This window comes from Drosophila willistoni, chromosome 3R, assembly GCF_018902025.1.
Source record: "Drosophila willistoni isolate 14030-0811.24 chromosome 3R, UCI_dwil_1.1, whole genome shotgun sequence".
Taxonomy (NCBI): Eukaryota; Metazoa; Arthropoda; class Insecta; order Diptera; family Drosophilidae; genus Drosophila; species Drosophila willistoni.
The window spans coordinates 13,364,866-13,381,847 of NC_061086.1; the positions used below are offsets into that span (position 1 = coordinate 13,364,866).

Sequence of the window (16,982 nt, forward strand, 5' to 3'; positions counted from 1 at the left end):
TCATTATTGATTCATGTGTACAGAATAGCAAAGAGCTCACCTGGTTCATTAATTTGCAAGTGCACGTCTTCCACTCGTACTCCACCGCCTATGGCACCTAATCCCAGGTGAGCTGCTGGCGGTAGGGGCATATGGAAGCGTTGTATATGCAAATCCAGGGCACGCTGAGCCGGAAAAACCTGAGTGCACTGACCACACTGGAATTGTTGGACCACATGATTGCTGAGTATGTGCTGGGAACGTTTGCTGCGACCTGCAAAGGCCAATGGACAATGCGGGCAATTGAAGGGCGCCACTGCCGGATGAAGCTCAATGATGTGACGACTATATTCAAGGCTATTCAAGAAACGAGGACCATTTTGGCAAAACCGACACTTCAAGGATAGAGCTCGACCCATGGGTGTGGTTGCTGGCATGGGAGCAGCTGCTGCTGCTGCTGCTGCTTGTGCTGCGGCGGCAACAGCAGCAGCCCCGGCGGCGGAATTGGTTAATGGATTAGTGGCTAATACTGTGTGATTTTGTACTTGTTGTTGTTGCTGTTGTTGTAGTTGTTGCTGGTGCTGCTGTTGTTGTTGTTGTTGTTGTTGATGATTTAATTGATGCATTTCATTGTTAATTGGTGCTCCATAAACGTGAAGAGGTGCTTGTTGAGGATTACTAGCAGAGGCCACAGGTTGTTGCATTTCTTGTTGTTGAATGAGTATCATAATTGGTTGCTGCTGCTGTTGTTGTTGTTGTTGCTGTTGCTGCTGCTGAAGATTTGCTTGCTGTTCGAGTAGATAATTTTCATTGGAATCGAGCATGGTATAAGATTCTACAGGTACATTAGGACCCACAGATGGTGGACCATAGAGATCACTGGCCTGTATATAATATGTAGTGGTTGCTGCCGTGCCATTACTTTCAATGGGCGTGGTTTTAATTGCCTCCAAGCCACCGACTGCTGACCATTGTAATTGAGTTTGACTCGCCTGTTGCATCTGTTGTTGGTGGATCTGCTGCTGCTGCTGATGATGATGAGACCACTGTGGTATAACCTCCATTGTTGTTGGCATTAGCTGCTCATAGTTGCCTTCTGGTACTACGACACTTGGAGCTGTAACTGGAACTGCGGCTGGAGCTGGGACAGGCAAGGGTGCGGCGGTTGCTATCCCTTCTGCTGGCTGCAAATCATTAAGCAACTGCGTCAATTCCATCTGCAATTTCTGTTGGGATTCGGGTGTCGATTCAATAGTCTCAAAGCAAGGTATATCATTTTGAAATCCAATCAATTCGTTGGGAAAATTATTACTATCAAAGAGATTACCACCATTAGCCGACGTTGTTTGGCCAGCAGGATTTGTGGTGTTCTCATCAGCATCATTACCTTTAAGTGGCACCGCCAAGGGTGAAACGGATTCCTCATCCTCCTGTTCGTTAAGCGGAGCATAATCGGCGGGTGTTAGAAACTCATCAATATGCGGACATGTGGGTGGATATATATGCTGATCTTGCATTTCATTGAGTATACCATTCAATGTGGTTTCCACATCATTCATTTCCTCTTCCAATTGCTCTTTGGCCGATAGATCATTGAGTGCTTCTGTTGCTGCTGAAGGAGATGATTTTGGTGTTGGTGTCCTATCACGCATTTCACAATGCTTCTCGAACTCAGCCAGGAAATCCATTGGTGTTGGAGCTGTTCTCAAGATTTGTGGTTCTTCTAGTTCTGATTTCTCTAATCCTAATGGAGACGAATGTAGAGATGGAGTTGATGGGGGAGGAGGATTCGGAGGAGGTGGGGTTGGTGGAGTTTCGGCCACTTGAAATGGATCTGTTGCCATCTGCTCGGAATTTGCTTCAATATACGGTTTTGAGAGTGCCACAGCAGATTTGAAGCTATCTGCTGTAGCACTCTGGCAAAAATTTTCATTTTTCGCATTGTTATTCTTATCCTCCTTGGGATCACTAGACGTGGGTTTGGTCTCATTTGATGGTTGCTCCTTTTCCAGTTTATCTGTAGATAGTTTACGCTGCAAATCTTCAGTTAGTTTCTCTAGAGGTATGCTGACTATTAATTCGGGTTGATCTGCATCCGGTTGAACTGTTTGCTCCGTTTGCTCGACGCCTGGTTGGGTATTGGAAGATGTGGAGGAAGTTACACAACTCTCTGACTCTTTGCTTAGATCTGCTTCGATTTCCGCAACATTCTCCGCCGTATTGTCTTCTTTCTCCGCCGCGTTGTTTTCTTTTTCCGCAACTTTTTCAACGCCATTAGAGATGCTAATCTCATCCGATTGAAGTTGCCCATTTGGTCCAGGTTCAACTACATCATCGTTACGAAGTATTACTTCTTCCGTCTCATTGTTAACATTCGACTGTTCGTTGTCAATTCCAACTGCAGGAGGTTCTTCTTGCTCCTCAGACTTTGGTTCTGTTTGCTCCTTCTTCTCTACTGCCAACTCTTCGGCTTCATGTTCTTCTATCGTCGTCGGCTCCTCCGTTGGCGCTGAGACCACTTTCTTAGCTATGAGGTTACGTCTCTGACGTTTAGCTGCCTGTGGATAAGTGGGGGCATTGCGGAATCGTCGTCCACGACGTGAACCTGCTATAATTCTGGCCTGAGGTCGCTTGGGAAACTTTAATGTGGATGAAGTGGATGTGGATGTGGATGATGAGGGATTGCTATCACTTTCAAAGCCATAGCATGGTCCTACAGAAACTTCACTGCTAGTGCTAACACAGCTAGGATCCTCCACTTCAGTTTGGGATGAGGTATCTGAGTGAATTTCGGATAATTGTTTTCTAGCTGCTTTGGTCTTCCACGGCATGTTGATCTTTTCGAACATATCACCAGCCGGTGTGGATGATGATGTGGAGGATGTGTCCTGTGGCGATACACGATCCTCTTGCTGCTCCTTGTCTTCCTCCTCTTGGTCAATTGTGGATCGGTGTAGTTTACGCAATCGCAGCATTAAACGACGTATTTTTGGCGGCGGCAGTTCAGTCTCTACTTCAGTCTTAACTTCCTTTGGCTGTGGTGGCTCTGGTTGTGTTTGTGTCTCCTCCTCCTTTTGTGCATTGCTTAAATGAGTGCTGGGTGACTGCTGCTCCTCTCCCTGCTGCTGGTCGTCCTCGCGTTTCCTCTTTTGCTGTCGCTTGCTCAGTCTTGCCTCTTGACGATCGGATAACTCCTGGGCATAATCCTGCAGACGTTGCTGCATACGCACACATCTTCGACGAAATTTGGCCACCATCAGGAATTGTGCCTTGCATTGCCGGCAAATCTCTTGAGGTAGTCCATCATCGCGACTTATCTGTAACGATAGAAAATGTTGGAAATTCCAAAATCAGTTCAATTTTGATAGCCAAGGGTTCGGGAAGGTTATTCACGCAATTGATTTTCGTTAACAACAATTACGATTCATTCATCTCATTCTCTTTCTTAATTATTTTCCTCATTCATTGTTAAATATCATTGAACAAAATAAACAACATAATTATGAATTAATTCAATGGCATTGAATAAGCGAATGGCAACATTTTGGAAAGTAAATGACATTAATTGTTTTTTACGAAAAACCCAAATTTGGTTATTGAATTTGTTGTTTTTGAGATTCGAATCCAGAAATAGGAAATAACCATGACCTTAATTAAGTCTTAAAATTAGGGATTGAAATTGGTGCTAAATTGTTCACGATTTAAATACTACTACTGTGTTTAAGATTATCTAGGACTTAAGTTTAATTCTATATTGGCTAACCTTATTAGAATAAGCAATAAATTTAAGGGAATGTTTAATGAACACTTTATTTAAAGTTGTTAGTTCATTCATTAGAATTTCATTTGTTCATGTTTCTTGGACTAATAAGTTTCCCAAAATCATGATAGATATATATATTTAGTGATTTATGGGTTCAATTTGATGTGCTGAGTGGGAAAATAGCCATATTTCTATTATTAAATTAAAATTTTGTTCATATGGGGAGGAAATTCATGAGGAATTCGTTTTAAAATGTAGAAAAGTATTTCTTATAGAATGAAATGCTTAAATTAAGAAATGTTTTCAATGTGGAAACTAAAGTTGTTTAAAATTTTTCGCCATAACAATTCAAAGTTGCTTTTACTTTAACAAATTTTGAAATGCAAACAATTTTAAGATTTTGGGGTACATTTTAGCCATTTAAACGAAGCAAATTAAAGTACTTTAAAGTCATATCCCTATTTAAGTTAATTGCTTAAACCCAATGAAACTTATTTTGATTGTAAAGCATCATGTTAAAAACTCTTCCACTTTTTTCTATTAACGTATTTACTACAAGAGCTTCCGACATGTTAGTAAGAGTGTGATGACTTTCTGAAAATCACTGAAAATGTCTGGCTGTTCCAATGGAGCTGCAATGCATTCGACCGGCAAGCCGAAATTCAAAAGTGATGATGATAATGATGAAGATGATTATGATAATGTTGATGATAGGGTTAATAGTAATTATAACCACTGTGTTTTGGAGCAAGTAATTTGCCATTGTTTTCCAAATGAGCAACTTCGTGGAAAGAGTCAGACATACCAAAAACAACATTAATAAGAGAAATGAACTTGAAGTCGGAAGTTTAATTAAAGTAATAATTTAAATGTAAATATTGAAAACTAAGTAAAACTCTCTATCAATTAATTAGCCATTGCGTAAGACTGTCTGATAATATTATTGCTATTAAGTAATAAATTCATTGTAAAGTGAAAGTGCATATGGAATCAATTGTTGAAAAAAAAAACCATTCCACAAGTTCAAGATCTTTTCATTTTCTTTTGAACGAAAGAGAGAAGACTACAAAGGGGGATATATATATATATATATACATATGTACGATTATATATACAGAGAGAGAATGTTGATACTATCATACATATAATAAAATATTTTGAAGACGCAAGCAAAAATTTGAAGACATGGTAAGACAAATGGGTAAAAACAAAAAACAATGCCAACAACAATGTAGAGTCAACGACAACGTGATTTGGTTAGGAGATATACATATATATATATATACGTATGTATATATATGGTAATGGATCGGTTCAGATCACCGACACTAAGTTCCGACAAGTGACAAAAACAAAATAAAAGAAAAAAAAGAGAGATAGAAACAATGACAAAATGATGACCATATGTAAAAGAAAACCTTTTGAAAATTATTACCCAAAAGGATAGCCAACATTAAAGAGAAAAAAAATAAGAACCCGGATTTTCAAAGACACGAGACGAGGTCACAAAAATAGATGTAAATGCGACGAATAAAATGAAATGAAATAAAATAAATAAAAAAAAATTCTCCCGGGCATACACACACACACACACACACACAGATACACACCAATACGAATCGCATCTAATATAATAAAAATAACAATTGAGCAACGCACCTAAACACACCGCCCAGCCCGCCCAGTCCCAAAGAGAATGAATAACAAAGTCAAAAAATATTTGGTTGATAAACAGCCAAAAAAAAAAACGAAAAAAAAAAATTATATGAATCTTGCAAGGGATTTGTCGGCCTTTGAATTGTCATTATCTAGCCGATCATCAACAATTGATCAATGTCAATAAATATATTTTAATTAGCCACGTTAACGTAAAAGCGGGATAAAGATAAATATTGTCGCTAAAACAACAGAAGCCAAGTCAAGCCATTTACTAAACACATAACAAGCAAAAGTGATATGTAAATAAATTAAAAGTACAAATTGTTGTCGGATATTTTTGTCACAAAAAAAAATGATAACTTGATAATAAAATCAATACGAAAGATATAAAAAAAATGTGTATATAAATGAGCTTGATTTTCAAGATTAGGTAAAGCCAATGCTACAGAGTTTGAAACTTTGTTAAAAAAGTACATTAAAGTATCAAACTTTTGTTTAAAAGTTTTTTCTTCTTCTGTTTTCAGTTTACAAAGAAGTCATTTCTTGGAAATTATAGGAGAATAAAATTTTAAAATAAAGCAAATAATGAAAATATAATACATAAATTAATTAAAGTGTAACAAAAAGTCGTAAAAAATACGAAACAAATGGAGAAAATTACTTGAAATACTTAGTGCCCCCCCTCTGGGGTAATAATGTTTGGGGGGTGGGGTGTCGGGGTGAAGGCCGGTTCTTAATTCGATAAATGCTCAAACAACATGAAATTACCATTTTCTCCTGAATCAATAACCAAAACAGAAAAGCCGAAAAGAGAAAAAGGACGCGCCTAAAGGCGCACTTTGTTACAAATTGTTTGGCCCTTTGGTTTTGAGTGTTTTACCAAATGCAAAAACCAACACACACATACACAACAGAAAATAAAATGTGAAAATAAAAGAAAATTGTGTTAATAAACTGGCATAAAAAATTATTATATAATAAACCCACTTAGAAGGAAGAAAAAAATTATTAATGGTGTTGAGAGTTGTAAAAAAAAGAAAATTAAATATACAAAATTTTATAGAGTCGCTCGCTGCTAACATCGACTTTAAAATACCGTTTAACCCCTAAGAAATAAATAAACTTTAAGCCATTCTATACTCAAGGGGGATCTACATGCTGTTTTTCTAATTAAAATGAATATAATTGTCGTTTATCCTTGCTTCTTTTTATGGCCATTTAATTCGCCATTTGCCTACTCCACCCTCATAAGTTGAGACTTCACATAGCAGGGTATAAATAAATAAATAAAAACAAGAAAATTAATAACTGAAAATTGTTGCAAAGAAAGCACAAGCCATAAATAAAAGTTGACCAAAACGAGTGTGAGGTGTGAGCAGACGGAGAAAGAGAGGGAGAGGGGCAGGGCAGGCAGATCCATAGAGGCGTTAAATGAGCGAGAAGAGGGAGAAAATAAATCGCTTGTATGTAAACATAAATTTACATTTTTGATGATAATTCTTTGCCGCCTTCATTTTCTCTCTGGCTTCACCCTTAAACAATTTACCAAGAGAAAAATCTAGAATTTTTAAATTACTTTTAGAAAAAAAGAAGAAAGGACAAAAGCAGGCAGATGTGTAAAAGCCGTAAAGCCAAACACTTGCAAATTCTACAACCATGTCAATGTTTGACTAATTAAGAGACAAGAGCATCAACAGCAATTAGAAGGGGGAAACATCTCATTTGGAACCAGTTCCGACGGACAACTCTAATGTAGCAATAAAAAAACCGCAGACAGACACCAAAAATTCTAATCAAATTGTACAAGACACTAAGCAACAAAGTTGTGGGAGTTGTTGGAAAACCAACCAAGAGGAAGCTTACTTAATAAATCATACCGACAGAACATGGCAAATTAGACAGCCCAGAATCAACACCAACCAACCACCCAGCGGCGGCGACTGGCGACCCTCTCTCTCTCTCTATGGGAAACGGTTAGCCTTTTGTCTGCCCAGCCGCCACCGGCATGCAATAGATAACGGAAGGAAGTCTGTGGGGATTGAGAGCGAGAGCGCGAGAGTGAATATGTATAAAAGGATGAGTGAGCAAGCGAACACTGCTGTTTCGTTCCACCCACTTGTGGAATTTGTTGGCTTTGACAATTTCCCTTAATTGCAGCGGAACGAGGAACTGCAAAAAAAAAAATAGAAACAAAATGTGATATTCTCTCTCTCGCTGTATCTAACTCTCGCTCCCTATTTTTGCCTTCCCGCTCAGCTGCTGCTGCTCCTCTTACCTATTATCTCTCTCTCTGGTTGAGTGCTAATAGGCGGAGCAATAAAAGAGCCACATACTGCAGTAAAAGGGGAGCGCATAAAGAAGCAGAAGAGTAAGAAAAAAAAAAAAGCCGGCGGGGACTTGACACGAAACAGGCCACACGAACACGAGGATTTGCCATAATACAAGGGGGAATTTCGTATAATGGCGCTATGTGCGCTCTACCTAGAAATAAATGGGCATTTTGATTTCAGCAAAAAAATAAAAATAATAAAGAAAGAAACGAATGGGGAAAACGAAAAATACTTTCATCCCTAAATAAATCCAAGTCCTAAATCAACAAACTTTAATTCTAGCACTGGACACAACTTCATTTCGAAAATGTACAAATGTATGTTCTTCAATGCAGTAATGAATAAATCAGTTTAGAATGTAGATGTAATAAAACAAAAAAATAGTTAAGAGAAAGTTAAGCCAATGAAATTTGTACTAACTGCAAGTTTAGACTTAAATTTTAAACGACAAAAACCAATTACTTTTGAAACGAAAAGCAACACGTAAAGAAAAATAGATGAAAAAAATTAAGTACTAAGTAACTAATTAATTCCTTTTAGAAATTATAAACGAAGGAAACACTTCTTTTTATAGTGTTCCTCTAACTTGTTTAATATAAAATTAAAACATATTCCAAATCTAAAAGACTTTATAAGGGTGAAATTCAAGAATTTTCCTTATTAAATTTGTAGAACTTGTATAACAAATTTAAAGTACACATATTACAAATTTTATACAATTTCTAAAAATTGAAAATAAAGCGAATGAATTGCTGGATTGCCCTTTAAGCGCCTTTTGTGTACATCACAGCTTAAAAAATCTTTTTCCAGTCTTTTTAGAAATTTATTACCATTACTTCGTAGCTTTGGGATTTGAAAAATTCCCAGACGCTGCGTTAATCTTCTCAATACTTAATCTCAAATAAAGCCCCCAATCAATAATGTAACCGCAGACACACACATACTCAAATTGAAATCGGGAAAAAGCCATTAAGAGTCGATTTCATGCCTTCATTGTCAACTATTAGCGAAAAATGACCCAATCGAAGAACAAGGGATGTGATAGATCATTTTTTTTGGGGGTGGAAATCGCTCGCATGAACAGATGTATTTAATGATTTTGCCTGTTTTGGCTGAGAGTGCGGTTAATGAAGTGTTATGAGCACAAAATGTCAATTTGGAGTTAAATTTCACTTATGTGTCACATTGAATAAATACCAACTACCAGAGTTTATGGTGGAATTAATGGATGAATTGTTATCATCGTTAAGTGACCTTAACATTAGTAATACTTCCTATCTCATTCACTCTCGCTAAGCATCTGTTGTCATTCTATTCGGTTCTCTCTGTTGTCGCCATGAGGTTTTTTGTTAGGCTTATCTAATCTGTTGTAGACCAAGTTGCTGCTGCGACACTTCCTTGAGGCAGAGGGGGCAGACATCATGACGGACGATCAGTAACAGCAATAGTTTTCTGTCTCTTTTTTTTTGATTTTTTGTTTTTACAATCACTCAAGTGTTTGAGTTCATTATAATCAACGGAGTCAAAGTTCATTATCAATGTGTAAAACCCCAATGCGATTTTTAGTGAGATTTTTTACTGCTACAGGGGATGGATAATTCAGGTTAAATGAACCTGACGACGGGACTAGCAATAATAACAAGAACAACAACAACAACAAACCTTTTTACTTAATTTGATTGGAATATGCGCACAGGAGGCGGCAACAATAACAGTTGTTGGGCATGGTCGTGGTTATGCGGGCAAGGAGTACGAAGAGCAGAGGGCGGCATAAGGAGGATTAACGCACAGCAGCCTTTTAGACTCCCCTCCCCCCACCACCGACCCGTTGGGTTTGTCTGTCTGGTTGTCTGTCAGTTTTGCCTACTGCTCTTTGGTTGGTTGATTGTATCTGGCTTGTTTCATCGTCCTTCCACTTGTCCGACCGTTTCGTACCCTTCGCACGGTCGTCGCTCGGTCGTTCGGTCTGTCGGTCGGTCTGGTGGCTGCAAAATGTCAAAAGCGGTGAAAAATGAAGCCCTCGGCTTTTGATGTTGTTATTGCTGGTGGTGTTTGCTGGTTTTACTGTTGGTGTTAGTGTTGTTGTTCTTGTTGTTGTTGTTTTTGTTGGCATTGCATGCCACCCTCTGTGTATTAATTTTTCATTGGCGTGTGTCCTGGACAGACGACCCTCAGAGTCATCGTAGCAGTCGTCGTCGTCGTCGTTTTGGAGTAGAGATAAATCCATAAAACAATTTGAGAAATTAAACAATCAAAAGGCGTTAAGTGTTGGCTGACTTGTGTTCACTTTTACTTCACTTCCATTCCGTTGCGTGTTACCCCCCCTTCCTTCCATCATCTCATTCTTTTTTTTTGGTGAAGATCAAGGGGGAAAAATTGTTCTACTTTATTGTTGTTATTCTGCGTGTGTACCAGCTGTGTGTTTGTTGGATTTTTGTTTGTTTACTTGATTAACCTGAATAAGGGGTACGATGATTTCAGAGTGGTAATCATTCAGTCAGTAGTAGAGTCCACACATCATATAACGTTTTATGATTCTGTATACATATGTAGGTAAGACCGTATCTAGATAGATCTTAAGACCTCTTCAAAAAATAAACTAGGGTGTGAAATTTCGTTTATTGGTTTATTCCATTTGTTTTGCTATTTTTCTTGTTGTTGCTTAAGAAAAACAAATAAAGCTACTTAGTTGTCTACCAAATATAATGGGGTTGTTTTTATGCCTATCATACAATTATGTTTTTATTAATACAAGTAATAAATATAACAAAAAAAAGAAGCACTTGGAAATAGAAAGAAATTTATAGGCTGTCGTGATTGTTATGTGATTCTTACTTAAGTGAAAGTTTTATCTTTTATTTTATTTAATAAATTACACTCATGGGAAAACTATAAGTGCTTGTAGTTCACTTCAAAAATGTATTATTCTGGTAATGGAAATTGATGTAAGTTGGCCAAGTTTTAGACCCCAAGTAGCTCCGCTTGAAGGGCAGAACCCTTCTTGCTACAAACTACTAACCATCGAACTACTTGACTAACCCTCCACTTCATTTTGGTTTCTTGATATATTACCACAATTATAACACTTAACGCAATTTATTGCCAATTCTCGCATCTCTTAAGTTGGCATTGTTAGTTAAACGGCTTATAAATCTCGTGTCTTTTTCTTTAACAATTACTTATTAATTACCTTTGTGAGCAAACCTATAATTAGCAACTACAAATTATAAATTACTATGAAAATAAAAAAAAATTGTAAATCACCGTGAAAATTTTGATTTGTAAATTCCCTTGAAAATTGAAATTTTTTATTTTGCCCTTTTTAAAGTTGCTGAAAATAATGATTTAAATGAACTTTAAATACTTTTACTTTCGGATATGTGTAAAAATCAATTTCTTTTTTAATTTAAAGTTCAAAATTGAACCAACAGGTTTAATCAATAAAGTTTTTATAGTCGTAAATGCTCGGAGTTAAATACTTTTTAAACCATTTTTGAAAATTTCACTTTCTAGCACTTTGTTGTTCTTTCCTAAAGACCAACGATTTTATTTCGAACTGCACAAGAAATTCCATTTTCCAAATTTATTTTTTTTTTTGCTCTCCGAGATTGTTGTAAACAGAGATATATATCTTCTTTGTTTAATTTTACATGAATCTTAAGTCATTAGCGGGAAAACATTTTTCGTTTTCACCACAAATTAATCACAATTTAATTATTATGCCCAAGTCTTTGCCTCCGACCGATTGTGCCCCTCTGTCTTTGTGTGTCTTGTCTATTTTTGTTTTACCCATTTGTTTATGTTTATTTTCATCAAGTTGCTGCTCGCGGCTCACTTAGCAAAATAAACATATCGAGAGTAGACAGGATCATACCAATATATATGTACATATATACAATGTGTATATCTTTCTGTTACCTCTTTGGCCAATGGTCTTTATAGCAATTTTCTAAATTTAATGTGAAATTGGCCCCGGGATCTCAATTTAATATAAAACACACACATATGAATCTATGTATGAATGTCTGCATTTTATTTTGTAGAAAATTTAAATTATTTGCTACTATGTAATGTGGGCAATGGGAATATTGTTTCCTGTGTACACACACACTGCAGTTGACAGTTCTGGCAGTAACAATTTGTGTCGCTTTCGAGTTGCTAGTGCAACGAGTGGGCGGTAATGCCGGAGCTTGAAATGTTGCAAATAAACTGTTGCAAGTGACATTTTTGGGATTTTGTAGCTTTCAGCTAAAGTGCAAAGAGATGACACACATGTATGTGTATGAAGAGAGAAAGAGAGGAAGTAAGAGACTCTCTGATAACAATTTGAAATTAAAATATAACGAGGAGAGTTAATGAAAAATGAAAAATTGTAAATTAACACAACCCTATACCACATATTTATGTATATTTAAACATATCTTTAACAATAAACAACTTTCCATGATAATTGTTTACTAATTTATTGACTGATTTCTTGACACTTTTTTTCGTTACCCTTAAATAATCATTAAATGTTATTGCTTGTTCGTTTTATTTATCATTAATCAATATTCTGATGGTAAGTTAACATTTTGGGGGAATCTCATGTGCAGTCCCAAAGGAAACAATTCGTCAGATAGACATGAAAAACTTAGGTTTAATCATTTAGGGCCTTGTGATAACAAATAAAGATCATTAATCGAATATTCAATCAAATGATTTGTCAAACTGACGCCATTATTAATCCACAATTAATCAAAGAAAATGAAAATTGTTGGTTACTCACAAGATTTTCATAATTTCCCATCCCATTTTTAATAATTTCAAATTCATCTGTCACTTGAAAGCAACAGCAATAAGACAGGACATTTAAAAGGGACAAAATTATGCGTTATATTCCTCTTTTCTGTAAAACAAGTAATTGTTTTGGAGAAAAGCCAATTTTAAAGAGTTTGATTCAAGTAGGTGAAAAGTTTGTTATGATTTCATTTGCTTTTGATAGTTTAGCTATTTATTTTCTATAACCTTTACACAACCTTACAACAGTTTTTAATCTTTGCCTTTCGTGATTTGCGCTGGAATCCAACTGTTCAACTTGCATCTTATTCTAGTCGACTTTAGTTAATTAACCTTTCTTCTTTAACTAGTCGTAGAACTATGCTTGGTGTAACTGGTGAGATTGACTCTTCCGAGCTGTTGAGCCAAATTAACATTTCTGTTTCATCTAGAAGGACCCGCAATTTCACACCGCTTTTACTTCCCACTTGCACAACTAACTTTAATCTGCATGAACCTTTTCGTATGCTATGTAGTGACTACAACAGACTTTGGCACGTTATCGGTTCCGAAACATCGCTTCCGGGTATAAAAACTGCGCTCTTGTCCTTCCTCGCTCGTAATTAATTGTAATCATCTTTATTTTAACCTATCCTGTATTATTTTTATATGTAACCTATTGTCGTCTTATTACATTTAATATTTTCTATTTCTTTAGTTTAATTTATGTTTATATACGCCTGTGCCCTTAGGTCGGAGTGGGTACTTAGGGTCATTCGTAACAGGACCGGGCCTGGCGTCATATGGGCCACTTGTCCCTACTGAGCGTTGTACGACTACGTCTATATATTTACAACTGAAACTGAGATAGTTCTTGATAGATTTTGGATATGTTTTCTTTTGTTTTGGGTCTAATAATATTGTATACCATTATTAGCTAAACAACTCATCAATTTCCTGAATTTCTCTTTAAAAACATTATTGGTTACTTGAAACATTAATCGATTAAAGATTCAATTAATCGAAAGGGATTTTTCAATACAATCAAGCTCCACCTTTAATTTTAAAAGCCATCTATTAGGTAATTCTATTTTCTTAATGTTTATTCTTAATCATAAACATTTAAATTGTAAACGATTAACCGTGGAAATTTGAAATTTATCAATACAATCCCATTGACAAATGCCTGGTTTAAAGACGCAGTGCTTACGCCACCATTGAATATTGTAAAAATGTTAGAAGAGTCTCCGGCTCAAGCGACTTTGTACTCGAATTCGAATGGGAATTCCCCAGATTGCATGACTCATATTCGTATTTGGAAAAGGTTTAACTATTTCTAAAATTTTACTTTATTTCAAAGTTAATTTATAGTAAATTTATCTTTGTTTTTTCGTACTTTTCATATTTGGCATGTGTTAAAAATCATGAAAATATGCTAAAAGTCAACAACCTAAGTTGCAAAAACTACCACTTGACACCTATCTTGTGTGTCGCCGGATATATGTAAGTATGTAGATGTTTTCTCTTTTTTTCTCCACTTATTAGTCTAGCTAATTTGGACCATGTAAATAGAAGAACAAATGAAAACTTTGAAAATATTAAAAATAAAATAAGCCACATTCATATCAAAGTCCATCAAAACATTTGATGGAATGATGCCCACGCTCGTTGAAGAGGAAATACAAGCAAAATATGACGAAAAAGTTGATAAATTTAAATTGGATTTAAGTTTATTTTTAAGATCAGAAGATGCCAAAAATTTTTCCATACAAACGAGCCGCAACGAAGTGACCACAAAGAGATCACTCTTGATCTCTTTCTCTTTCTCTTTCAGATGCCAAGTGAAAGTGTGGTGTGTGTGTGTGTGTGGTGTGTGTGTGTGTGGTGTGTGTGGTGTGTGTGTGTGTGTGGTGTGTGTGTGTGTGTGTGGTGTAATGGTGGTAGTGCTGTGGCGGTACGTTTTTTTTTTGTTTACCAGAGATTTTTGAAATTTTCATTTTGTTGTTTCTTTGTTGTTTATACCATATGAAGAAGAAAAGGCAAACACTCAAATAAAATGGCAAATAAAATGTTTGTCTGTACTTAAGTGAATCAGTCAAGTTAAATAAATATAAATCAATGTCTTTTTCAGTAACCAACTTAGAGATGAGCTTGCCGGCGCGCCCCTTTTTGAAATAATTAATCGTTCAAAATTAATCAAGTTTAAGCTAAATTGGATAGTGATTTAAATGTATTCAACTATATTTACAATGAGTTCAAAAAACATTGAATAATCCTACAAAAGAAAAAAAGTGCCGACAACGTGTTTATTTTATCGCTTGTAACCTACTTGCAACTTTTTTTCGTCCTGTTCTCCACTTTTTCAGTGGTTGAATCATGCCAGAAGTTAATATGTTCCTACCATATGGTCCAACACTTTGACCTTAACATGCGAAAAAAGGCGGCTGCTGCGAAGGGCATAAACGATGACGTAGTCAGCAATACAAAAATGCGTCATTTGCATAAATGGAAATGACTAAAGTCTACACACAGTTCGACAGATATTTGTTTGGGTTTTATGAGCGGCTTTTTCTTCTTCTCCTTTTTTTTGGAACATGCCCAAGTGTTTCATTTTCTCCTTCATCTTCACATCGTCTCCATCTGCTTTCAAGCGGTTTGTCCACTTCTTTTTTTTTTCATTTAAGCACGAGTTCAATACCCCCCGCTCGTCCATCATATTATAGTCAATAGATTGAAGTTTAGAAGTGTCATGCTAAAAGACAGCTTTAGCTATTTATTGGTCTTTTGTTTTCCATAAACACAAAAAAACTAAAGTGTGGTGTCAATTTGTTTCTTGTTTCTTTTTATCTGTTGAATCTATGTAGATCCGCACACAATTTCATCATAAAAATATTTGTTAAATTTCACTGAATCCGCGTGAAAGTCATAAAATGGTAGGAAAAAAAGAGTAGACAAATAACGATTGTTATCAGTTGATGGTTGATGGTTTGGTTAGCAAATTGTCGAAAAAGTAAAAGAGTCGTCGGCTTCAGATTATAAATCGGGAAGTCTAAATTGTGAATTGTGTACTAATACAGTCATAAAAAATCATTTTATAGTCTGTACAAAGAGTTACCAAAGCGGAACTCTTGTTAGAGAGATTCATCACCTCCATCATCATCATAATCATCATTATCATCATCATCATCATCATCATCATCAGTTCGAAACATAAACACCAAAAAGCACGTAGAGAAGAAAACTCAGCCAAGCCTAACGTAATCACTTTGTTTAGAAAAAAACTACAACTAAAAATTTATCTCAGTCTTTGTATAATTGATTTAAACTGAAAATTTAAATTAGTTGTCATAATTCAAAATCTAAATGTGTTTACCTTAAGTATTAGACTTCTTCCGCGTATTGTATATTGTTAGTTATTATCTGATGCCGATTGTATTTGATCTAAAAGCTAAATTTATTTACACTTGACATCATCTAACTTAGTTTGTTAAGGGAACTACTTATATATATCTAAAAGTTAACTAAACAAGTTTCACTTTTTATTACTTTAAATTAATTTAAAGTCTTTTTTAATAAATACTTATAATTTTAGCAAAGCCACATTGAATTATTTTTTAGTTATTTTTGCAAATTAGATGACCAATGAGGTGCTTTGCAATAGATTAGAACTAAAATAACATATATGCTAAGAAAAAATATCCTGACTAACGTAAAAACAAGTAAAATCAAATCAATTAAGATGACGAAGAATAAAGTTCTAAGTAAATTAACTAACTTCTAACCCAAACTCTGCTTGTATTTATTTCAACCGGATAAAGGGAGTCCCTCACACATAAATAATTCTAAGATATGTCAATATTATAAGTAAATATCTATAGCTTGAACTATTTTCCAAGTCATCTTAAGAAATGCGTTGGAATTTTCTTTGTAAATAGGTTTTTTGACTGGCATTGACATTTGACATTTTCACCCATTTATGCCGTAAAGGGATGAAAATCCTAAAAATGAATTCATTTATTTGGCTGACGGTTTGAAAGACATATTAGAGCATTAAATGAATACATTGAAATGTCAATCGGCCTTTGAAAGGTCTGACAACTAACTTTATTTTATATTAAAGTAACGTCTTGAATTTAAACAACATGCATAAAATAGAAAGTGTTATCATAAAAAAAATGTTTTTTTTTTTGGGTCGAAATATGAATTTCATCTACATACGTCAATTGTGATAAGATTCGGTAAATAAAATATTGATTTGTCTAAAAGACAAGACTTCCAAGTGCCAATATCAAGAAGAAGAAAAAAACCTCTGATTTCTTGTTCTCAATTCGTGAGAGTTAACACCTTTTGCCCAAAAACAAGACTCTAAAGTGCCAATTTAAGTTTTTAGCCCCCTAACAACTTTTCGTGTTCGTTTTGTCGGCGGAGGGTTATTACAAGTCAAAGACTGCATGTTTCAAACTCCATTCGTGCATTCAGAAGAAGAGAAAATT

The 16,982-nt window shown here is 35.5% G+C and overlaps 1 protein-coding gene across 4 annotated transcripts in view; it reads right to left on the minus strand.

The window, feature by feature from the left end:
* LOC6650008 (protein split ends) overlaps nt 1–16,982 on the minus strand; it is a 33,979-nt gene that overhangs the window by 3,118 nt on the left and 13,879 nt on the right. For all 4 annotated transcript variants that reach the window (XM_002073767.4, XM_023180686.2, XM_047011884.1 and 1 more), the window contains exon 3: nt 41–3,296. In XM_002073767.4, coding sequence (XP_002073803.3) covers nt 41–3,296 — 3,256 coding nt within the window. The remainder of the gene's footprint in view (nt 1–40; nt 3,297–16,982) is intronic.